The 24354-nt window shown below is 45.8% G+C and overlaps 1 protein-coding gene across 1 annotated transcript in view; it reads left to right on the top strand.

Annotated features, from left to right (window-relative positions):
* The first annotated feature begins 291 nt into the window (after nucleotides 1-291).
* The window catches only part of MYO7A (myosin VIIA), a 64446-nt gene continuing 40383 nt past the window's right edge, over nucleotides 292-24354 (top strand). The window contains exons 1-14 of the mRNA XM_010576605.1: nucleotides 292-357; nucleotides 3410-3523; nucleotides 4560-4712; nucleotides 10719-10903; nucleotides 12410-12531; nucleotides 14390-14532; nucleotides 14615-14728; nucleotides 15592-15745; nucleotides 16417-16493; nucleotides 17412-17531; nucleotides 18345-18487; nucleotides 18883-19093; nucleotides 19557-19692; nucleotides 20092-20198. Of these exons, the coding sequence (XP_010574907.1) occupies nucleotides 3425-3523; nucleotides 4560-4712; nucleotides 10719-10903; nucleotides 12410-12531; nucleotides 14390-14532; nucleotides 14615-14728; nucleotides 15592-15745; nucleotides 16417-16493; nucleotides 17412-17531; nucleotides 18345-18487; nucleotides 18883-19093; nucleotides 19557-19692; nucleotides 20092-20198 (1764 nt within the window). The 5' untranslated portion in view covers nucleotides 292-357; nucleotides 3410-3424. The remainder of the gene's footprint in view (nucleotides 358-3409; nucleotides 3524-4559; nucleotides 4713-10718; nucleotides 10904-12409; nucleotides 12532-14389; nucleotides 14533-14614; nucleotides 14729-15591; nucleotides 15746-16416; nucleotides 16494-17411; nucleotides 17532-18344; nucleotides 18488-18882; nucleotides 19094-19556; nucleotides 19693-20091; nucleotides 20199-24354) is intronic.

The raw sequence follows: 24354 nt of genomic DNA, 5'->3' as shown, positions 1-24354 counted from the left end.
CATGCTAGCTGGCCAGTGGAGGACCATGGCTGGTGTGTGGAAATTTTTCTGCTAGAGGATCTTTACCAAGAGCCATACTGTAAATCAGGTCAGAGGGTGTCCTGCAAGCAGCAGGCATGGTCACGCTGGAGGTCTAAAGCAAACCGGCCACAGCTCTCTGGCATTCATGGTGGAATACACGTAGAAAGCAGAGAGAGGGACAAATACCACTGCAAGATTTTGGAGATGTTGAAGAGGAAGAAAGTCGTTTTCATGCAGCCATGCCCTGAGGTGGTGGAAGATCAGGAGAGAGACCAGGGCAAATGGACACTACTCCGCAATGTCAACCAGGCCCTGAAGCCCACGACCATTTTAGCGGTAAGATAGGGGGTCCCAAGCTCTGAGCTTGGCTGGAAGCTTTCAGGCCACTTTGAAATTAGTCTCACTGTTTGATGGGATCCTCATACTGCTTGTGCCAGCTTCTCTCACCTTCCTCCTGAGTCTTTGTTCCCCCTCTAAGTGCTGTACCTCCCCTGTGGTGCAACCTTCTTGCTCTTTGCATTTGGAAAGTCCTCCTAAAGATCCTCTTCATGAATTGTGTTGACGTGTGTGTGCACCCATCGTGATGTTTCCTCCTCTTGCACCGCTCTTTGGTTGTCCCTGCCCATAGCTTGTGAGGTGCTGAGGGTCTGCCGCAGAGCGTTTGGAAGGACACTAGCACCCAGCAGCTGCTTTGAGGAGGAAGAGTTGGACCGTGTTGGTACTGTAAAGTGGCTGGTGGTATTCTCACTTCTCCAGTACTCTGTCGTGTGTGTTGGAAAATAAACTGCATCAGTCCAGGCATGAGGCAGCTTATGCAACTTATAAGCCAGTCCACCCAAGCTGGTAAATGCATGAATCACCCCGATTTGCCCTGAAATGCCCAATATATCTGCTGGTTTTTGGGTTGATCTGAAGGTGATTGCATCAGTGGAAGGAGTGTAATTGACTTCCATGGGTTTTATGTCAAATTCATTAAAGTCAGGGAAGGAAATAGGTTGGCATTTTTAATAAGTGATGTTATTTTTTAACTCCCCAGACCTTTCTGAGCTTACCAGCTTAGCCCATCCCATAAGACTTGCTTTTTTCACCAGTATTAAGAACTGCGCTTTAATGTGTTTAGAAAGAGCATTTTGAGGGGACGAGCACTCTGTGCATTAGGCAGGCAAAGCATAGGAGTTGTCTTAGTGGTAGTACAGTATCAATTTACCTTGGGGAGAGCAGGCTGCCTTTTTATCTCAGCTGGGCGGTAACAGAACGTATGAAGCAGGCAGCTTTTACAGCTATTCAAAATTAGAGATTTTTAAAAAAACAGCATTACAGTTCTTGTTTTCTTGATCAAGAGCAATTTTTACACAGCTGCTGAGATGTCAGAAGGGCTTTCTGCTGAGCAGGGACTGAGCAACCTGGGTCTTCTCTTGCTGACACCTTGATCAAGCTACCCACACTGTGCATGAATTTGCCTAGCTATGCAGTGAGAATAACAGTGCTGAACACTCTGAAATGCTTTTAAAGTCTTGGATCAAAGGAGCTAAGAAATAAATATTAATATAAATGGACTTATAATGTATCTGTGCATGGCTTACTGCATTCATTAGTTGGGGTTTTTTTCCTTTTTAACTGAGTTATGAGATGTGAGGGTAAGGTAGTTAATGAGAAAAAGATCTGAATATTGTATTTTTATGAGCTGGGTGAAGAAACTGGTAACAGTGCTGTAGCACAACCCTCTGAGGAAAGAAAACCCAAACTAAGGGCTGGATCCTCAGCACCATGTAAGCAGGATGACTTTGCTGATATCCTAGGTGAAACCTAGCAAGCAGCTGCCAAGGGTGGAGTCTACTACAAAATGGCTGGGGACTCCTCGTGTGTAGTGTTTCTCCATGTGTCAGTCCCCAGGTACAGCCATCCCTGTGGCACTCACAGGTTAGTATCTCTCAGAAGTCCTGCCGAGCAGTGACTTGGGTGGTGAATGTTTCACCGTGTTTTATATTGCTAGATGTCTCCAGTTCCCACCACCCAGAGTGGAGGTGAAGGTTGTTCAGCAGCCCATTGGGTGAAACCAAATCTATAAATACTCTGTCCACAGAAACAGTCAATAGTGGATGCTCAGGAAAGGGGTTTTATCAGAGCACATGCAAAGTGATACCTCCTTTTTTTCACTTTCCCTCCTCCCAGCAGTTTTTCAGGACTTCAAAAGGAAGATAATGCATTTGCGTTGTGCTTAACAGCTACAAGTGGAGTTGGCCCCCAGGAATGTGGCATTAGGTGGGGCTACAAGTTCACAACATTAAACTCAGATGCATGAAAAAGTACATTTGCTTGCTTGGTGCAAACATGCCTGATAACAATTTAACTAGGTGGCTCCCAATTTTAGCATCTCTTCACATTGAAAATAGGGGTGGGAAATAATTCTGCCTTGTTTCATAGAGTGTGGGTCCTGGTTGGGAGTTTAGTTTTGGGTTATTTGGGAGTTTGCTTTTGTGTTGAGGAAAACAGCGTCTTTAAAAGCTTGTTTGCATTCGAGTAATTTAATATCCACAGAGCTGATGTGCAGATAGTCACTGCCCAGCAGGACTGACAAGAGGATCACCAGTGACATGGAGTGAGTGGATAGGGGTCAACTGTTTGCTGTGTCTTCCAAAACAAAAACAAAGAGGTCTCAAATGAAAGAGGTGACACATCTGAAACATGCAAAATGACACAGCTTGTCACGCTATTTGTAGCTAAACTCTTCCTTTGAGATTATGGATGCTAAAACTTTGCTCAGCTTCAGGAAGCAATTGGAGATGCTCACAGTAGATAAAGTCCACTGAGAAGTATTAAATGCAAACAGCCCACCTACAAATCGCTGTGTCTGGGAGACCTCCTGAAGAATTATATCTCTCTCCCCCTCTGGTATGTTCTTAACCCTTCTTTAGTCATCCCCTTTTCACCAGTCTCCAAAGTAGGGGAATGTATATTTGACAGTGGTTATCTGCAAGGAAGAAATGTGCCACAAGCCTCCAGACAAGGCTTTCCAGAGCTCAAAACAATCTCCTAAGCGTGACTTTCTAGGCTTGTACATTGCACAGACGGAAACCTCTACCTGGGTGTGTTTTTCTGCCTGTGTCACCGCTCTGTGACCTGCTTGCTGGATGCAGTCTGTGACCGACAACCACTCATGAGCTCATGAAATGGAGAAATAGTGCAGTGGGTGTATGCTGCGTGGAGCATGCCCTGCTGATATTACCTTGCAGGGGGTTTCCTGAGCATCTGTGAAAAAGGGATGGTTTACAAAGGAAGTCATTTGACTTGTACCAATGATCTGGGTACCAAACATCAGCAACTTGCATCCCAAGGGATGCTGAACCTTCTGCAGCCCTGAGTGTAACTGTCTTCTCTTTGGTTCCAGGGGGATTATGTGTGGATGGACCTCAAAACCGGACGGGAATTCGATGTCCCCATTGGAGCAGTGGTTAAACTGTGTGACTCTGGACAGATCCAGGTTGTGGATGATGAAGGCAATGTATGTACAAAGGGTTGTGATGACCCTTCTTCAGCTCTATGGCCTGGCTAGGCCGGGGTCATAGGGTCATGATGATTGACTTTGTCACAGACTTCTCATATGTCCTTGGGAATCAACTCTGCCAGAGTTTTCTATTTGTAAAGTCAAGATAATATTGTGTCCCTACTTTTGTGGCTGTACTGGGAGTGAAAGGTTGAGAAGCTTCTTGAGTACAATGATAAAAGAAGTCTCTAAAGTACTTTTAGACAATGCTTTGAGCAAACCCACCTCGTCCTGCTGTTCCTCTGCTGTTATCCAGTCCTTCCTGACCTCCTACCAACACGGGATGTGCCCAAACGCTTGTCCTCCTTCAATTTCCCACCTCTACTTCTGTGCAGTGGTGACTGGTTTAGAGTAACACCTATATCACAAGCAGAGGGTGATCTAAGGAGGTTCTCTGTCCTTTATCTTTTTTTTTTTTCCAACCTGAGATAATTGTAAATGCTCTTATTCCCTTCAAGGATGGTAGAAAGAGATTTGGTTCAGCAGGGTCCTTGTGTCCAATTTGTAGTGGCTTTTGAAGCCCTTTAGGAGTGATCAGTCTAAACAACACTCTGCCAATAAAAATTTTGTCACCCCTGTGCATCCCTCTCTGCTTTTCTAAATCATCTTTTCTATGCTCAACAGTATTTTCTGGCAGAGGGTTAATCAGTGATGTGAAAATGTAGTTGTGTGAAGGGAAGAACAAATCCGCTATTTGTTAAAAACTCCCCTGATGTGCTGGATGTCCATGCTGCCCTGGATGATGTTTCTGCCAGGATGGCTCATGTCTCATGTCTCTTGCTGCTCCAGTAAACCAAAAGATGTTTTCTTCTGCTATGAATCTTTCAAATTAGTCACTGCCATGCCCCAGGAATAGAAGCTGTGGCCTGTGTGCTAATGCTCTGCCATGTATGTTCTTCCATCTGGTCCTTCTGTCTGGGTTGGGCTGTTTCTGGCTTTCATCCCAGCGGTATCTCATTTGGCTTATCTTTCTCTGCCTTTGCTCTCTTCCCAGGAGCACTGGATTTCCCCGCAGAATGCCAGCCACATCAAACCCATGCACCCCACCTCCATCCATGGAGTGGAGGACATGATCCGCCTGGGGGACCTGAACGAGGCGGGAATCCTCAGGAACCTGCTGATCCGCTATCGGGAGCACCTCATCTATGTAAGTGTCCTCTCCACCTCTTGCTCTGCACTGCACCCCCTGCTCTCCTTAGCTCTGGGGAACCCACATGGGGGAAACCCTCATTGAACTGAGGATCTGGGTTTCTACCTTCACCTGGATCCAAATAGTGGAGGGCTTCTGCACTGTAGAGGACACGTTGCAGAGTTTATGGATGCCCCAGTGAAAGACCTCATGAGTTAGGTAATGAGCAAAGTCTGTGCCACCTCGCTGTGTAGCCCCTGTAGTTTTGGGGGGAGGCATTACCTTTCTGCACACACAATAACCAGTTCAACCCAGGCCACGTGCATGCTGTAGTAATCCTAAAGCAAAAGTCTTTGGCAACTGCATGCTGGATGTGGCCCTTCTGCCTTCCCCCTCTGAACCATTAACTCATTCAACCCAAGTGGCTGAAGACAACAATTGCTGGAGGTAGAAGGGGTGGAGGAAGGATGAGGAGGTGCATGCATGAAATAACTGGGAACAATGGAGTGAGCAACTCCCAGAACAGCTCTAAAATACCTTCCCCATCTGTGTTTATGACTTATTAGCTCTGGGTTGCCTGGGGTCCTGACAGCTGATGTCTGGGCACAGCAGTGTCCTTCCTTACATCAGCTCAGTCATGTGATGCCTAGTGGACCCAGTGCAGCCTTGCCAACCCCACCAGACATTCAGAAATTGAGGGTTTTACAGGGAGCCAGCCAGAACTGCATCTCTTTTCTGCAACAGAATCGTAAAGGCCACCTCCCCAGCAGGACAAGAGTCAGTATTCAAGTCTCTGTGCTGGCTTTATCAGTGTGCTATATGCTGTGCAGTCTGGTGCACATTCTTGGGGCAGAAGTGTGGAGCGTGTGTGTGTGTGTTTGCGACTAGCTAATGTACTCAAACAGCCTATGCAAATATGGAAAATGTGGTATTGGTCTCAAATCCTACAGTTTTCAGATACTCAGGTAAGTGCTTGCTGTGCCTTTGAAGGCCTTTTCAAAGCCACCTGGTAATTTAATTTTTAAAAGGCTCTAGAGACTACCAGATTTTCAGTCCAGAGGGAACTGCAGTACAGTCAGACTTCCCAGATAGCATAAGCTAACAGACCGTATCCAGGATTTTATCTATCAAGTCTGCTTGTTGTGCTTGATGTCCAGTGCCTTTTGATAGGATGGGTTTGGATTAGAGCTAGGCAGTGATGGAGAACACACCACTCTGTTACGTAGGCTGTTCATATGGTTGACAGGTCTCTGCTCCCAAAGCTTGGAGGAGAATAGAGACCCCCAACTTCATGTCTCACTCAGGCACCTTAATTGTTGTCCATGATGCCTAGGTCCCCTGTATTGTCAGTTTAGAGAAAAAGGCATGACCAGAAAATTAGTCACATGTTAGACGAACTGAGTTACTCCCTGGACCTCTCTTCAGGGAGCCACAGCCATTTATAACAATAAACTAGCAAAAGTTAGCAGCCCAAATTCATACTTGAGGTGGTGTCTCCATGTGCACTAAGCACCCATGGCACTCACCAGAGATATCAATAGAGCCAACAAAGCTAAGACTGCCTTTCAGCTGTGCAAATAGACGTTCCTGTCGGATGAGGTGATTGCTTTAGAGCTGGCTGGAGCTTGGAAGGAAAGTTCAGGTTGGAGGTCCACACTCTAAACTCCTCCAGCTCAGAGCATGTCCATCTTCAAGGTTAGATGTAGTACTCATGTGGATAACTAAATTCAAGCAACCTGAATGCCACTCAAGAAGTACAGATGGCAAATCATTTGTAGCTGATTAGCTTATTCAGGCAACACATATTTGTGCATTGAGCATTGCCCCTTTTTCTCCTACTTGTGGGCACCCTGCAGCAGTACCAAGTGGATTCCCGCAGCTCTTTCTTGGTCTCTGAGAAAGTTGGGATCATGTTGGATATTTTTTCAGCGGTGTCCATGTGTCTCTCCTGGGGTCCTTATGTCATCGGGCAAGCGCCAGTTGCCTCTCTAAGTGAACAGAGGTCCTCAGATAAGACTTCATGTGTGCAATATCGGGTTGCCTGTGAATACATCCAGCTCCTTCACAAAAGATCTGCCTCTGAGCTCCCTCACCAAGCTATTCACAGGCATCCAGGGAGATTATGAACACAAACGAGCACTGGGCGGACTGTTGTTTGGCAGCATCGTACTAATAAGGGCTAATGCAAAGGGCAGCTTCTAACCTGGAGGTGACTGTGGGCGGTGATTTGGGCTGAAGTGACTCAGTAACCACGTGGTTTCTCCACGAGTTCTTCAGGTCTGATGGTGACAGTGCCATGTGTCCTACAGAGCTATGGCATAAGGGATGGCCACATCCCACAACGGGATTTGCATCACAGAGGTTCCAGGTTACTGTGCCTTGATTGCTCCACACCACTAACAGCTTTGGAGTGCCAGCCCACGATCCTGGACACAACACAGCCACTAGTGCAATCTCAAAATTAGAATGACACTCTCAAAATTATATAGAGCGCATAGCTTGATAGAGGGGCATGTAAACCACCTCTGTCTACACATATGTTGTTGGATGCTCAGGAACCCAACTTTAGACCTCAACTTTTAAGAGTAGTGGCACTAGGAGGAGTAGATTTGTGTTGAATGTGGTAAATATTGATGGCAGTTTTGCAAAGGCAAGGTACCGTTTGGATGCCATGTGGGTAGAGGATATCCAGTCCCCTGAGGTGTTTTTTTTCTGTGGTATAATTTGCTCTGTCTTAAAGATGGTGAAGCTCAATGTGACTTTACCTTCACTGTTTGAAAGGATTTCTGAGCCTGCTGACTAAAGGGTGACTTCCAAATGGACTTCAGTCCCTCTTGTTTCCTCATCTCCTTAGCTTTGTGGAGGGTGTAATTCTGCTCTAATAAAATATAATTTTCCTTTTTCTCCTCCCTCACGTTTTACTCGTAAGACAAACTGCGGTGGGAGGGTAAGTATGACTTGGCACTGTCATTTGCAATCACTATCATGCCTTCCACTGGATCACTTGTTTCTGTTCACCATTGTGGCATTCTCATTTACTTTGCACCACCATTGCTGCTGCTTCGCAAATGCACTGAGAGAACCATCCCCTTTGCCGCAGAGCTTGACCTTCACGGTGAAGTTTTGACACCTTCCCAGAGCTGGAAAGTCACCAACCTGTGAATGTGGCGAAAGCTGTAAGTGCTTCTCAGTAATGACCTCAACTTGAAGGAAAGAAACTTCTGCAGCAAAATAAGAAAAACTCCAACAAGGGCTTTTTGCCCGTGGCTTGGCGTGCAGGCACTAACAGAAACTATTCTGAATAGCAAGAGTGTCTGGTGGGGAGTTTGCCCTCGTGAGTAAGGTTAAATCTCTTTATCTGGAGACGAAAGCAATGCTTGCTGCTGCTGTGTAAGGGTTGCCAAAATGCAGTAATGTTTAGTAGAGCTTTCACCCCATAAAAATCCAGATGAAGTCAGCCATGGTGTTCTGGGTAGCGAGGGAAGCAGGCTCAGAAAGGATTTATTTGGGGCTAATTAAAATGTAGGTCATGCAGGCAGTAATGAATTTGCACTGAGATGTGGTTCCTGTGGTCAGCTACGGCAGAGCCCCTGCCTGTTGGTAAAGCTTTATTTTCCCAAGACAGGAGGGCTTTGCCTTCACCCAGCAATAGAAACCAGAAAGACAGTATTTCCTTGGAGGTGCCCTTTGGCCCGTCATTGGCGAAGTCGACAAAGTTTTGTATTCTGTCAACTGTGAGAACTGGGCAAATTGTGTGTATTTATCAACTAGGAATGACCTACAAAAACAAGCAATAGTACAAGAGTTCGTGCTGACAGAGTATTTTGTAGATCACAAGGGAAGGGTCAGTAAGAGCATCCAGAAAGCATTCCTGCAACTAATAGTTAACTCCTTTAAAAGTTTCACTAGCTGCATTCAGGGCAGGGCAGAGCAGTGTGACCGAAATGCAGAGATTTCAGAGACCTCTGCAAAGAGTCAGTCTTTTCAAAAAGAGGCTCAAGGAAGAATAGAAGTGTCCCTAGAATTAACCTGGTAATAAATTATGAAGAGGAAAACAGTCTTCCAAGTATCCCACTGAGGACTGGAAGGAGCCTTGGGGTTCATTGGGGACATAATCCCATTCAGAAATTGAGCTCACTCCTTGTCTGAGCACTAAGCTTACCCGCTCTGTCCCTGTGGAAGGCTGCTCTGGGACTTCTCTGCTCCTTTATTTCAATGCCTTCTTCTAAAATCTAGTCTACACAATTTCACAGTCAATTTCTACCCTTTGGGTTTGTGACAACTTTGTTCTTGAGCTTAAAGAGCTTTTTTCCTTTACTGGCATGTAATCCCCTATTACAGGAAAGACTATCGTATCGTTTCTCAGTTACCACTGTAAAGTCAAACCTCACCTGGGACCGAACAGAAAGTTGCTCTCTGGTGTTGGCCACCAGACTAGAAAGTGAGGAGTCCCTAAGGGCTTTCAGCATCCCTACTGTAGGACACAATTGCCACCTACTGGCTGCCTTTCAGGAAGCCTGAGCTGGTGGGAAGTGTTGCGTAGATGGTGGCAAACAAATTATTATCTTGCTCCACTCAAACCTTTCCATCATGATTGAGGGATACTGGGCTTGATGGGAGAAGCTTGACCTGGGGCTTGTGTCTCCAAGTCTCCCTTTCCACTCCTCTCTCCAGCAGTGATAGTTATTTTGCTGCCTTCAGAAATGAGGAACAGCTCAGACTTGTTTTATTCATCAGCCAGTTTGCAATATGCACAAAAAAAGGAGCACCCAGCAGAGCACGGAGAGTTTTTCTTCTCAGTTCACAAGCATCCTTGTCTGTGCCGCTTTGCTGCTTTGTGCCAAAGGCTTATTGTCAGTTTTAGGCCACACAGATAAAAACCCATAAGGATTATTTTTATGTTGAAACTAGGGGTTTTTTTTCCTGAAAAGAATATATGCAGCAGTGGGGGCACTTTCACAGCTGGTCCCACCAGGAAACAAAGGTGAGATTAATCTTGTAACTTTAGTTGCCAAAAGTTAACCTAGAGAAGGCAACTTGGCTCCTTTGAAGTCATGGAGTGAAAGTAGCCTTCATTTCATAACCCTTGGTTAGCCCGAGATGGAGCCCCATTGACTCGCTTGCTCTAGACGCTAACTTTTAGACAGCTGAAGTAGGGGAAGGAGATCCTTATTCTCTGCCTTGAGCTGGGCATGTGGCCAAACCTCCTAACCTCAGAGCTGCATCTGAGCAAGATGACAAAGGTCTTGAGTCCTTTGATGAGAGGCTTGAGAGAAATGGCTCCTGGATGGGCAGAAGTGAGAGAGCAAGACACTACAAAGGGGTTTGCTGCCCAAGGCCCAGGACAGCTTTGCTCATTTGAGTGCCACAGAGAGCACGGGATGGACCAAAGGCCATTTCAAAAGTTTCAGAAATAGCTGAGAAGGGGTATGTCAGGACATTATGGGCCATATCCATGTGCACAGGACAAGGTTTAAACTGCAGCATGGAGAGGTTTGGTTAGGCAGAAATGGTAGAGAAGAACATATTGCAGAGGGAGGCTTAGCAGCTCTGTTGTGGATTTATAAAAATAGGTTAGACATCCGTCAGGAATGGTTTGGATCCAGCTGGTCCTGCTTTGAGGTACAGCAACGGTCTTCAAGTTTCTTTCATCTCTAGTTTCTCATAATTTGTGCAATGCAGTAGGTATGTATGGATATGTGCTGGCTCTGGTGATATTTTTTGCAAATATGAGCTTGACTTGAAACTCTGAATCTTAACTGAGGAGCATCCAAAATATGAATTAAGGCTTGAATCCGTGCTGTTCATGAGCAGGGCTGAGTATGAACTGATTTAGATAGTTTGGGTCTTTTGTTCCAATTTTGCTCCAGGCTCCACCCTGCAAGCATCTTTGACTTGAACATCATCTTTCATCCAGCTTTTGCAAAGCCTTGATTTTTCTGGCCTCCATACTCCATCCAAGCTGCCAAAGCCTCTCAGCTACATCTCACTGTCCCCATAAACCTTCATGTGCTTCTCCTCCAGACGTACACTGGTTCAATACTGGTGGCAGTAAACCCCTACCAGCTCCTACCCATCTACTCACCTGAGCAGATACGCCTGTACACCAACAAAAAGATTGGCGAGATGCCACCACACATCTTCGCAATTGCTGACAACTGCTACTTCAACATGCAGCGTAACAACAAGGACCAGTGTTGTATTATAAGGTGAGTTGGTGAATTTTCAAATGGGCCATATCCTGAAAACAGATGCTGAGCACCTACGTTGTTGTTGATAGGCAACAGCTTATCAAACAGAGTCAGAAATCTGAATGACCTATTAGATCTTCTATCCACATATTCCTAGTGCATAGGTAGTCTCTGTTTGCAATCACTGTTCCTAGTAGAGATGCTTTATCGATCCTTTGGTATTTACCCTACAAACCAATAGATCTCATATTCATCTTTAACCTCCTCTTTCAAATTTAAACTCGGTACTCCTACAGACATCAAAGATGCAAAGATCTATAATTTCTGCACAAGGAAAGGCCAAGGACAAGCTTGATCTCTGGACCTGTGGTTGTTCACACTGCTGAACTGGTGCATCCCTGCACGGCTCTGCTCTGGACTGGTCAACTTTGGGCACCAATAAATGCCTGGTCACAGTCATAGGTATAGTTCACTCCAGTGTCTGTCCCAAACAGTGATATGAATCAGATTTGGTTCCCTCAGCCCTCCAACACTAGCCTATCAAGTTTTGAACCCTCAGACAGTCTTTGTGCTTTCAGGTCACCACCTCTTTCCAAGGCATGCCTACCCTAAGTTTCATTGCACGAAAACATAACTCTGGAACGTCCCGTGCACAATATTTCAGATACGTGGGACTGAAAAGACCACGCAGTAATGATTTTTTAGCCCCTGCAGGGCTAAAAAAGCATCATATGGGGCACAGAGGAGAGTCAAAGCCAGGCGCAATACAGTGTGCCGGTGGCCAGCGAACCCTGAGAAGTGAGGCAATTTGGCCATGGGGTCAGGGCTGATTAATGAACACCAAGAAGGTCCATTTCAATCACTTATATTGGCTACCCAATGTATCAGACAGGCCACAGACTCACACCAAGGGATTTCTGCCCATCCCTTCCTCTTGTACCATTGCAAGATAACGGAGGTTATTTTTCAGTGGAGAGAAAGCTTTGAGGAGTAACTCTTGCTTCCTGCCCCGTGATTTCCTCCTCTCCTACCTTCCCCTTGGTAGGACAAGCCTAGGGGACCTGCGAAAGTGCCTGTCCCTAAAAGGCAGTATTTCACACTCTGCCTTCTAGTGCATTTTGGCAGCTCAAGACTGGGGATGAAGATGCCCCATGGGACCAGCTAGTGCCTGGACGACAGGCTCATGGTCTGGTGACCATACCTGGAAAATCACTGTCTGAAAATGCTTCATGACCTTCTTAGTGCTGATTGAATGATGGTATTTGCTGGAGAGACCCAAACTCAAGCAACAGCTTGAGCCAAATGGACTGTAAAGCAAATCTGGATCTTGGCTGGAAGCTGTCTGGTAATGTGTTCATCCTACAACCAGTCCTTGGGATGCTGGAAACCCATCCTTAGTGGCCTCGTCCTACCTGTGCTAAAAGAAGAAGCACAGAGACAGCAGTCCCTTTGGAGACAGAGAGAGGGACATTGGCAGGGGTGCAGCAGGGCTTTCACTGACCTCGGTTCCTGTTGTCTTTGCAGCGGTGAATCCGGAGCAGGGAAGACAGAAAGCACAAAACTGATTCTGCAGTTCCTGGCAGCGATCAGCGGTCAGCACTCCTGGATTGAGCAACAGGTCCTGGAGGCAAATCCCATTTTGGAAGGTGAGGCCTCAGATAATGGAGGCATTTTTTGCTGGCAAAAAAAAAAATATCATGTTCAGGACACGCAAAATATGGTCAAATGCAACAAAAGTGACTTACATTTTGAGTTTCAAAAAGTGACAAAATTTAAAAAAAATCAAAAGCAATGATGTAAACATTTGTTAAACAGAATATTCAGTTTCCTTCCATCTGAATTTATTCTTCACAAGACTAATATTCTCTGATTTGGGCTTTCAAATTTTCCATTAATATTTTTGGCAACTACTGCTGGAAGAGAAACATTTCAGCTGACCTGAAAATTTTTTTCAATTGTTTTATTCACTTAAAATTGAAAAATGTGGTTTTTCCACTTAAATCAGGACTTTTTTACCCAAAATTTCAAAACAAAACCCTGAATTTTACCTAATTCTCTGTGTAGTCTGGGATTTAAAAATGCTGATCACCAAACAAACAAAGCTCTTTTGAAAAATCTCACCACCTCTTCCAGGAATTACGACTGTATGCAGAGCACTGATATCCTGTAAATGCTGCATCCAGCTAAGTTTTTGTTTTATTTGACCATAGTCGCAAAAATCTTATTCCTATTCTTTGCTGGCTCAGTGGAACATGAGATTAATTTGACCAGAGCTTCACAGACTAAACACCTTGTGCTGGCAATACACAATAGCAAACCCCACCTTTTCCTTCCAAGATCAGTGAATGGCAGCAGAATGCAGAAAAAGAAATAAAGGCAGTTCAAGACAGAATGAGCTAACAAGAATCGGCTTGTGGCCCTAATAGGTTCATTGGCAAGCTGTTACAGTGATCAGCCCCGCCATTTTAATTGTGTGTCTGTAAATTAAATAGGTGATCTGACCCTCTGGCCCCAACGTGATGCCAGACGGACCTTTTTCACTTATGCAGAAAAATAGCATTTTCTTTAAAGAATAACATTATTTTTACCTCCCCTGCTACTCACAGAGAGCAGTGTTTTGCTTGGTAAATAGCTGCCTAGGAATCAACAGAAATGTGAATAACCTAACTGCTTTCCATGCATAATGTTAGCAGAGAAGACAAGAAAGTCACTGGCTGAGCTTTCCTCCTCTGTGCTCTGCTGGAGCTTCCTTCAGCCGTGGCATAAAGATGCAACGAGGCTCTCAGGGCACCGCAGGGCTGCCCGACTGCCGGCGATGTAAAGCATCGTGGTGCACAGCACGCACACGGGGTGTTTCTGAACATGCGCTTCATCACTGCTAGGATTGAGGGGAAGAGAGGCTCTGTAGTTCAAATGCATCTCCATCACCCACCAGCAATTCTGGAGCAAAAATTCCGGGCTGTGCTGGCCAGGGTGCTCGTGCCAGCGACGCACACCCACACAGAGGATGGACATGGGTACCTTCTTCTGCACACAGCCTGTTTGCAGGGAGAAGTCTCCCTCTGGAGGTTGGCTTAGTCCATCTGTATTTCCCTAAAGGATGAGCTCTTTCCTTTCCCTCTCAGTCACCACATCACTCACCAGCAGCTCTGTCATTTCCCATCCAGCGTCACCTCACATGCTGCAGCGTCCTCCTGCTAGCCTTGCTCAACCCTCTGGTATTTCACCGGCTGCTGCCAAAATCCTGCTGTCCTCGCCCTTCTTCCTGAATAAGGTCACCCCTTTCCTATGTCTCCTTCTCTGTGCTCTCCTCTGTATTTCCAAGGACAGCCATCTGCCATATATCCTGTTTCCCCACGCTGAGATGAAATTGAGCCAGCCAAACTTAAGAAAAAGGCTTTGAGGCTGCTTTTTACCCTCTCAGCCTGGCTCTTTTAATTATTTATTTTGCCCACGAGACCAGATCCATGATCCTCCCTAACCCACTGCAATTCTTCCCCGCAGCTTTCGGGAACGCAAAGACCATCCGTAATGACAACTCCAGCCGATTTGGGAAGTACATCGACATCCACTTCAACAAAAGGGGAGCCATCGAGGGGGCAAAAATTGAGCAGTACCTGCTGGAGAAGTCCCGGGTCTGCAGGCAGGTAAGGCGATACACCTGCAAGGTCAGTTGACCTTTGCGGTGGTGGTCTCCTCGCAGAGCTGACGCTTGCTTTTCTACTGCAGGCCCAGGACGAGAGGAATTACCACGTGTTTTACTGCATGCTGAGAGGAATGACAATGGAGCAGAAGAAGAAGCTGGGTCTTGGGAAAGCCACAGACTACAACTACCTTGCGATGGTGAGAGCGCAGCGAAGCAGAAGTTTGGTGGGGTGATGTGGCGAGAGCTTCTTAGCAAGGGAGAGAGAAGTGAGAGGTGCTTCCTCCACAGCCAAGAGCTGCTTTGCTGGTTGTGACCTTCCTGAGTCTTAGCCACAGGGTTTGTGGGACTTCTTTGTCCCACCACCACAAGCCTCACAGTCTTAGTGGAAAATCTGAACCCCTGTGTATAAGACAGGTTATTTCCACTCTTCCTGTGGAGCAGGACATACACTTGGATGGTTTTGGTGCTTGGTGCCCAGGCCACTTGTTTGGAAATAACCAGGGTGTTTAAATACAACCCAATGCTCTTGCAGCAGTGATGGACGAGGAGGCATGCGTGGCTGGATGGTGCATTCTCAGCAGCATATGGTGCTGAGCTGTCTCTGCTCCACATTTCTGGCAGATCCAGCAACATCCAGCCTCACTCCTTATATACCAGTGTTGCAATCCAGAGGAGCTGGTAGAAGCAGGTTAAGAATTAAGACTGGCCCATCATCAGGAAGGCTGGCACCCAGCTTTCTGGCTGGATCGGTGGGAACCTCCAGCATGTTTCCTTCTCACCCTGTATCCCCATGTCAGGGAGCTTTTTCTCCTCTGCTGATTGCAGACAGACACAGGGTAGTTGGGGACAGCAGGGTAAGTGCAGGTCACAAAGCTGAGCACCGAATCACAGTATACACCAAAAGGCAGGTCCAGATCCGCAGGTTCAGCATCATCTTCTGCTTATTCATCCCTTAAACGAAATGTCTGCTGATTTAGGTGGAAGCCCTGGATAGCTTAGGGTTACACCCAGATGCTCTCTGGTTTACCCCATGCACCATGCAACCTCTTCGCCTCCCCAGGGTAACTGCACAACCTGCGATGGCAGAGATGATAGCAAGGAGTACGCCAATATCCGCTCTGCAATGAAGGTCCTAATGTTCACCGACACAGAGAACTGGGAGATCTCCAAGCTGCTGGCTGCCATCCTGCATATGGGGAACCTGCAGTACGAAGGTAAAAGGACAAAATACAGGGACGTGGTGAAGCGCACTTCTACTCTTTATTCTGCATGGTGAGAGGCAGCCAAGCTTAGGGATGGAGAGTTGTATCCAGACCACCTGCCGTGGTGCCATGCCAGAGACTCAGGTGCTTATTGTGGTTTTTTAAGGACAAGAAAAGAGGAATAAGTCCACCTGCCCATGCTGCAGGGTTGCCAGACTCCAGTATGCTCAATGACATCCACCTTTTCTGAATGTAGGGAGGCTGAACATGGCCGCAGGCCATTCAGTAGACTCAGGTTTTGCAGGGAGAGACTAATGGAGTGTTTAACAAGCACCCGTGTGATTAGATATGCCTTTGTAAAGGTACCAAACCACCCTGCTGTCAGAAATGACAAGGTGATTTAAAAAGCCTCTTTGGAAGACAGAAGCCTAAAGCACTTACATGCTAGAAATATTTTTACCCCATTAGTCATTTAGGGCAGCTGGTAGAGCAGAGTACAGGTCCTTTGCAGCCAGCAGCAGGACTCCAGCACCTGCATGAACTTTTCTCTCCCTTCTGATGGCCACATTTTGCCTGGCCGTCACACGGAGGCAGTGGCAAAAGACCCTTTCCCTCACCTCCCTCCACCTTTTGCAGAGCCACGTCCCTCACTGACAGCTTTCCCTCTCCCTTTCTTTCCCCAGCTCGGACCTATGACAACCTGGATGCCTGCGAGGTTGTTCAGTCAGCGTCACTAATCACTGCAGCATCGTTGCTGGAGGTCAGTGGCTCTGCGGTGCTGCTGTCCCCCTTCTGGCTTCTTCCCATATTCCCTGTATTGTGGCAAAGCTTCATCTGAGCCGGGCTCTCCTTGCACCACCAGCTCTAGGAGGCTGGACATGCCTGGGTGAGCCATAATTTGCCCTGCACTGGCAGCGTGAAGGTGGATGTCTCCATCTGAGCTGGGTATCTGAGCTCCTCTTCATGTCAGCGGAGACAAACAGATGCTTTGGTGGCACATCATCCTAAAAAAGGACATCTAAAATAGTTCAGTCCCTAAAATAGAGTGTTTCCCTCATTGATGTAAAGAGAGTTCATTACAGCAGCTGAGACAGAGATGTCACTTACACTGTGTTTCTGAAGTGAGGTGAGATGACCCTCACCCAAACCATCCATCCAGTGGCTGGAGCATTCCTCAGTGACCTCCCCAGCAGGTAACAGGGCTCCTCAGGGACCCCCTCTCATCTCCATAGGTACCGCTAGACCCAGACTATGATCCACAGCTGTCTGCAGGCTGTTTTCATGTACTTTAGGACGTGGACATTTCCCTGGCTTGATCTCAGAAGTATGAAAAGGGGTCAAGGGGATGCAAAGCTACATTCATGCTGGTAGGATACAGCTTTGCAGGCTTTGCTTTTTCAAATTCTCTCCCCACACCTCCTTAGCATCTCACACTAAGTCACAAGAACACTTTCCATAGTAAAACAGCGTATAAAAGTGTTAATTATTCTCTCTGAAAATGCCTGTGACATAATTTGAGATATTTGCCCTGTACAGCTAAGAAAAGTCACTTACCTGCAGTCACGGAGGGCTGCACTGTTCCTCTCTGGCCACGCACGTTCAGGCTGGTAGCCCCGGCCATTGGAAGGAGACCTTGTGTTATAAAGTCAGCAGCTGTGTTTGGTGGTGTCCTTGCCAGGTTGACCCTCAGGATGTGATGAACTGCCTTACCAGCCGGACTATAATCACCAGGGGTGAGACTGTCTCAACCCCTCTCAGCATGGAACAAGCGCTGGATGTGAGGGATGCTTTTGTAAAGGTAAGTCTTAGGGCATTCTCTTCTGCTGTTGTTGATAAACTGGAGAAATCTGCCGCTTTTGAGACTAGAGCATCCACTGCACAGGAAAAGCGTCTTGCTTTGTGCCCGTGTGAGCTCAGATCGGCAGATGGCCTTGAAACTATGTTATCAGTGGGATGCACAAAGAATTGAGATGGAAGGAGTCTAGATAGCCTGGTCTTCAGTGGATTTACAATCTGGACTTGAGACTGCCTGTACTCAAAGGTGACCTATGGAAAGAGCCGGCATTCTGAAATTCACCTCAACTTCAGGAAAGCATCCCAGCTTGAGCCCCAGGGTTAGATCCTCAGCTGCTATAAATCAGGGTAGCTCCATCAACACCTGTAACACCCACACCTGAATTTCAGGATTTGGGCATGTCTGCAGCAGTAAATAAAGCTGAACGTCACAGGAATAAGGATAGAGCAGTTCAGCAGCCATCAGAGCATCACCTGAGGCTTTGGGGTGACGAAGGTTGATGAGGTGGGTGTACATCACTGGTTTACAGAAAGCCCATAGATCCAAAATTTAGGACTATCCAAATTTGGGATTTTGCTTTCAGTTGTCTTTTATCTAGGCTTTCAGGTCTGTTTTCCTTGATCTATATAACAGCTCTTGAAGCTTTAAACTATACCAAGAGTCTGGCATAAATGTTGGTGAGCGTGTCCTCCAGGACTGTCCAGTTGCTGGCCCTGCTTTAGGAAAGCCTGTGCCATCACAAGTGAAGTGGTGCCACTGACTAGCAGGGCGAAATGCTAACCTGTCTCAGTGTCCTCCATCTTTGGCATATTTCAGGGAATTTATGGGCGACTTTTTGTGTGGATCGTGGAGAAGATCAATGCTGCAATTTACAGACCTCCTTCCCAGGAACTCAAAAGTGTCAGGAGATCCATCGGCCTCCTTGACATCTTTGGCTTTGAGAACTTCACTGTGAACAGGTATGGAGCCTGCAAAAGGAGAACCAGGTCTTAACACTCCTTCACCACCCCAAGCTCAAGGTCTTGCCATCCTTTCACCTCTCCTGAGATGAACAGGACTGGGCTGGGCCAAGCCTTTTTCTGTATGAGATTATCAGAGCTAACCACTTTTGTTGCAGTAGACAATGTATTTCCTAAACTGATTGGTTTAGGCTACACATGTATAATGGCTATAACATTGATTGTTTTGGGGGAGAAAAACTGGTTATCTGAACTGATAAGGAAATTCTTAGCCAACGCCAACCTTACTGAGTGGTTGATGTGGTCTGAGAGTATTGATTCAGGCGTGGAGAGAGATGGAGAAAGATAGACTATGGTGGATCTAAAGTGGCCTTTCCTTGACTTTCCCTTCACAGTTTTGAGCAGCTTTGCATTAACTTTGCAAATGAAAACCTGCAACAGTTCTTTGTGCGCCACGTCTTCAAGCTAGAGCAGGAGGAGTACAACCTGGAGAACATCAACTGGCAGCACATCGAGTTCACTGATAACCAGGATGCCTTGGACATGATTGCCATCAAGCCCATGAACATCATCTCCCTCATTGACGAGGAGAGCAAGTTCCCCAAGGTGTGTTTTGGGCTCAGCCCTACTGCCAGCGACTCTTCTGGTTTTACCCCCTTTGCACTTGCATGCTGGCACCTTATGAGGGGTCTGATCAGCCCCAAACACACATTCATTGGTAGGTTGACTATTCATAGTTTTTTATTGATCTGTCTTATTTTCTTCCATGAGTACACAACCATGCTTAAAACAAGTTAGTATTTCTGATGGAAGAATATGACAAAGTTTAAGAGAAAATGATGTTAAATATACTCCATTTGAAGCACAATCTTGAATATAGCACAACATACCAGTGATATTTAATCCATTTCTTAAATTTCTGCACTTGAGGTATCCCCTCCAACATATCTCTTCTCAAAATAAATACACATTGTCACCTGAGACAAAAAAGAAAAGCACTATTGATTGGAAAATTATCTTAGCAGGACAAACCCTGGTTAAATGTCAGATTTTTTTCCTGCATGCACAGGGTACAGATGCCACCATGTTACACAAGCTGAACTCCCAGCACAAGCTTAACACCAACTATATTCCTCCGAAGAATAACTACGAAACCCAGTTTGGCATTAACCACTTTGCTGGAATTGTTTACTACGAAACAAAAGGTATGGGGCAGCTCCTGGGGCACTGCAGGTGTGAGGGGATGCTTGGGGGAACGTGAGCTGCTGATGCGTTGGAGCAGAGCAAGAGGGCAGCCCACAGTAGTGTCAGTATACTCCTTTTCTGGCTGCAATGGCTTGGCCCTTCAGTGGTGCCCATGAGGTGCAGTTTGGTGCTGTTTCGTTCCTGCACGCCCATGACAGACTTGCAGCGGTTTGCATCACATGAATCTTTGATCAAGATGTGACTCTTCTTCCTTCTCTTGGTCCCCCTTTCTCTGCCCAGTCATTACCCCCATTACCTCCCCAAGACCAGCCAGTAGCCCAGCAACCCAGGTTGCAGGGCACATCCTGGCCATGTTGCATTGTGTCATCTGTTTATGTGTTGTCCCATTGTTCCTCCAGGTTTCTTGGAGAAAAACAGGGACACGCTGCACGGAGATATCATTCAGCTGGTGCATTCCTCAAAAAACAAATTCATCAAGCAGATCTTCCAAGCAGATGTGGCAATGGTAATGCAGGCGAGAGAAGACCTTCATTCATGGGGGGGTGTTCCTGGAAGGGGCAGAAGATTTGCAAAGAGTGATGTTGCTCTGATGCTGTTTGGGGTGTTTCAAACCTGTTAGTGTGAGCCAACCATCAGGAAGTGTTAATGCACGGTCATGGGTACATCCACACTTGCACCCCCAGTTCACTGCATTCAGTTTGTCAAATATTATTTTGTGCTGTGATTGCTCCTCTCCTAATTGTGTAGGAATGGGAAAAATAAGGTTTGTGATTGTAGAAATTGGAGAGAGAAAGAGCTAGCCCTTTCAACTGACTAGTCTAGATCTGCGTATAATAGAGTGAGAAATGAAAATCAAATACTTGTAGACCAGAGCAGAATGAATGGACAATCTGGCTGGCCCTTAAGCACCACAGCAGGACTGGGAAGGACCAGCCAACAGTCATGTTTTACTGTTATGACAGTAGAGAGAGGGGACACCAGGTATGAAAGCTGAAGTTTAAAGCTCCCCTTTTTACATCCCAGCCCTTCAGGAGGGTATGTGCTTACTCCATGCTCAGTGCAGGAGAAGACCATGTGTGCTGAAGCTCTGGAGAAAGGCACAGTTATTGCTTTAACTCTTCCCACCTCATTTGAGCATTTATTACTAAGATACCAGCTTAAATGCTGAGATTAGTGACTATTTCACCATTAATAACACAAATATATGACATTTTCTTGAGTAAGTCAAACATCTACTTCTCCCTATTAAGACATCATCAGCCCTGCTCCCAAAATTAAAGTAGAAACTGTTTTAAAACATCAGCCTTGCAGAACCTGAAAGTCTACACAGATAGATCGCTATGGCCAAATCCCCCAGTCTCCCTAGGCAAAGCCATTGGACTGCAGAGGGTGTGGGGAAAAATTTTTCCAAGGTAACCAAGTTTTTCTGAAGTTGGGGTCCTGTTTCCAAATGCCAGCCAATGTCACTGATGGTCCAAGGGACCTAGGTACTTTCAGGAGCGCTGAACAGATAGAAGTGCTGAATTCCTTTGCCTGTTAAGGGAAATAAATGTTTAAATTCCCAAGAAATTTCTTTAAATAGGCTACAGACATGTTTCCAAGCTTTGTTCATAATCTTTAGCCATTCAGTTTTGCTCCTGCTGAAAGGAATAATCAATATCCTTTTGACTTCATTAGGAACAAGATAATGTTTATCACCCCCAGTTAAGCTACCAATTGGCATGACACTCCTGGTGGGTTCAGAGCTATCCCCAGATGTGGATACTCCTGCTGAACTAGGCACTAACTCCCTTAGCATTAGTACTGCCATTTACTTTGCTTTTTATTGCTTGTTCCTCACTGCTTTGTATTTTCACTGCAAGCTTTGTGGTTCACCTTGGAAATGATTTCTTGCTTAGTTGAGCAGAGCAGAGATGCACTCTGGGGAATCGATGAGCTGGAGCTCTCAGGTTTACACAGCCATGCAGACTTCTCCACAGGGATACCTACCAAGCATCTTTAAAAGATGCTGAAAGTATCTGACAGCAAAAATGAGATTTTCACCTGGGCATTGTCTAGGACCTGAGAACTGAGACCTTTTAAAGCATCAGAGCACTTTTTTTTTAAATAAACCTTTTCTTTTATGGTTCCATTAAACACCTTCAGAATCTGTCCTGAGTGGTGGTCCCTGTGCTTTGATACTTTAATGATCTCTGCTTTTCTCTTTTGAATGAGAGACTTGTAACCTGACTGGCATGGAACTGGAAGAGGAGCAACCATTGTGTACCAGCTCCCCTAATCATGCACAATGTTAGTGTGAACGGGGAGACCACAAATCCCCTAAACACCGTACAAAAAAACCTGCTCAGACAAGCAGGATCTGTCATGGGGCTGAGATGATTTTGCCGTTGCTTTCCACCAAAAGTCAATAATGTATGCAGCCCCTTTCTTAAAATATATTCCCCAAAAGAAGAAGTAGGTGAGCATGGGTCATAGGTGTTGACTACATGCAGCAAAGAGCTGGGGCAAAGGCTCTTCTTGGAAGTGTGTGCACCTTCCCCGAGCATCAGTGAGGCAATCCATGGAGAAACCTTCCAGAGACGCCCAGGCCAGGTCAATCAAATCTAACATCTTCCCTTAAAAACAGACAAGTGGCTGCTCTGCTAAGGGCTAAATCAAATAATGAAGCATTTTGGTCAACAGCTTCCAACCTTTGGTCCTCAGGAGCTTATCGATGCGTTTGTAGGATTTTGTGAGTCAGCGAAAAGCAAATCCATATCTGCTTTACATTCAGTCTTTCAAATGAGATCCTTATATGCCTGGAACTTAAGAAAGCCACAAATCAGAGAAGTATGAAAACTAGTCAAGAGTGTATATTTGAATATCGTAGTAACTGTTTGATCCCTGAAAGACCTAATATTTGTGCACAAAGAAACCTGGGTGGTGAACTAGGTATTGCTGGAGTACATGGGGCTGTCCAGCCTGATTTTTGCATGCCTGTCGTGGAGGAGGTCGATCTGCATGTGTTGGCAGAATCAGAATGTTTCTTTGAGTGGTGCCAGGTGAAATGATGGGTTCAGTGGGAATTATACACTGTTTCTCTGAGGAATTAGCCAGCACAGTCTGACAGCACTGCTTGCTTGAGTAACAGGTAGAAGGAGCAGTGGGGGTGGAAATAGCTGAAGGGAAAGAGAAACAAATAGCAGATTTGGGGGCTTTGCCCTTGGCAAAAATTTAAATTCCATAGAAACTGTCTGATAAGTTGGATTAAAATTGGGGAGGAAGGGAGGGATTTCTTTTGAAGTTTTGTGAAAATTTGCTTTTCGCTTGCATCTTCCCATCCGCTGTCTATTGAGAGCACTGATCACAGGAGAGCAACGGTCTGTGAGGGAGAGGAGTGGAGATGGCTGAAACTGGGTAGATAATTGTGAGGTTAGAAGATGCAGAAGAGTTGTTTCCAAGAGGCAAGCATTGGACAGTGGCAGTTCCCTCAGCTTCAGGGATGTGAACGTGGAGATGAAGGGGAAAAGCCAGGAGGGGGACAGACAAAAATCTAAGAATTAATGCATTTTATTCAGAGATATTTTAACAGCTGGACTTCCAAGACTAACAATGTCAGGCTCCCATTTTGGTTATTCCTTCTTTTCACTATTTGCTCTTCTCTGTCTCTGTTTTGTGTTTTTTTTTTCACCTATGCTTCATGTAGTTTCTCTGTGGCTATGCATCCAGCACATTTGGCCAGTCGCCCACACCCACACCAAAGGTAAATTGAATACATGAGTTCCTCTGTTGTATATTCATCGCTCCTTGGCAAGGATTGTGCTTTGCTCTTGTCAGTTTATTCCTCCTCCTGCACTATCTATAGAGGATCTATTTCAAGTGACCGATGTGACGGAGAGCATTTTTATGGCTTGTTGAATAGATACAGGTGTGCGACTGTGTCATTTATTTCTAGGATTCAACTCGGAAGAGTTTTTTAATGATGAGAATTTGGTTTGGATAAAATCAGAACCAGCCCGAGCCAAAGTTTTGAGGATTTTTTCTGATATTTTAATAACTTTAATTAACTTCAGCTGGATCATTTGTGGGATTTGGCTGTTGTTTATCATGGTGCCAACGCTGGTTTGGTGGAACATTATTCCTCCATGTAACTGCAAATATGGCCCTGTTTTGCCCTTTTTGGGGCAGGAAGCTGACAGTTCGTGTGTGAAGAGAGACTCCTGGATTGCATTTCTGAGTTGCTTGGAATGCCATCGTTCTCAGAGCAGGGTTAATTCTTGCTCAGGGGAGAGCTCAAATCCAAGCCTTCAAAGACATGGTTAATATTGAATTTTGCCATGATCATTGAAACAGGCTTTTGGCACCTTTTTTAGGTCTTTTCTGTTGCATCTCATCTCCTGACTGGTTCTGATAGCTTCCCAAACCTTTCTTGCTAGATATTTGGTCATAGGGTAGTATACTGCGTGGTAAAGATTTTGTGATGTTAGCTTTGTGACCCTGCTCACATTTCCATGACAATCTTTCAATAGCCAGAGGATTATGCTGGAGATGATAGACCTGACTTTCAACATTCAGATCCTTGCATGGGGCTAGATTTCAACCCTTCTTACCTCTGCAGTGTCTTGAATGTTTGGACTTGGAATTCCAATGAGGGGGATGTGACCCAAAATGACCCAAAGTCA

Source organism: Haliaeetus leucocephalus, unplaced genomic scaffold (genome assembly GCF_000737465.1).
Source record: "Haliaeetus leucocephalus isolate CR32 unplaced genomic scaffold, Haliaeetus_leucocephalus-4.0 Scaffold536, whole genome shotgun sequence".
Taxonomy (NCBI): Eukaryota; Metazoa; Chordata; class Aves; order Accipitriformes; family Accipitridae; genus Haliaeetus; species Haliaeetus leucocephalus.
This window is presented reverse-complemented; position numbering and strand designations above follow the sequence as displayed.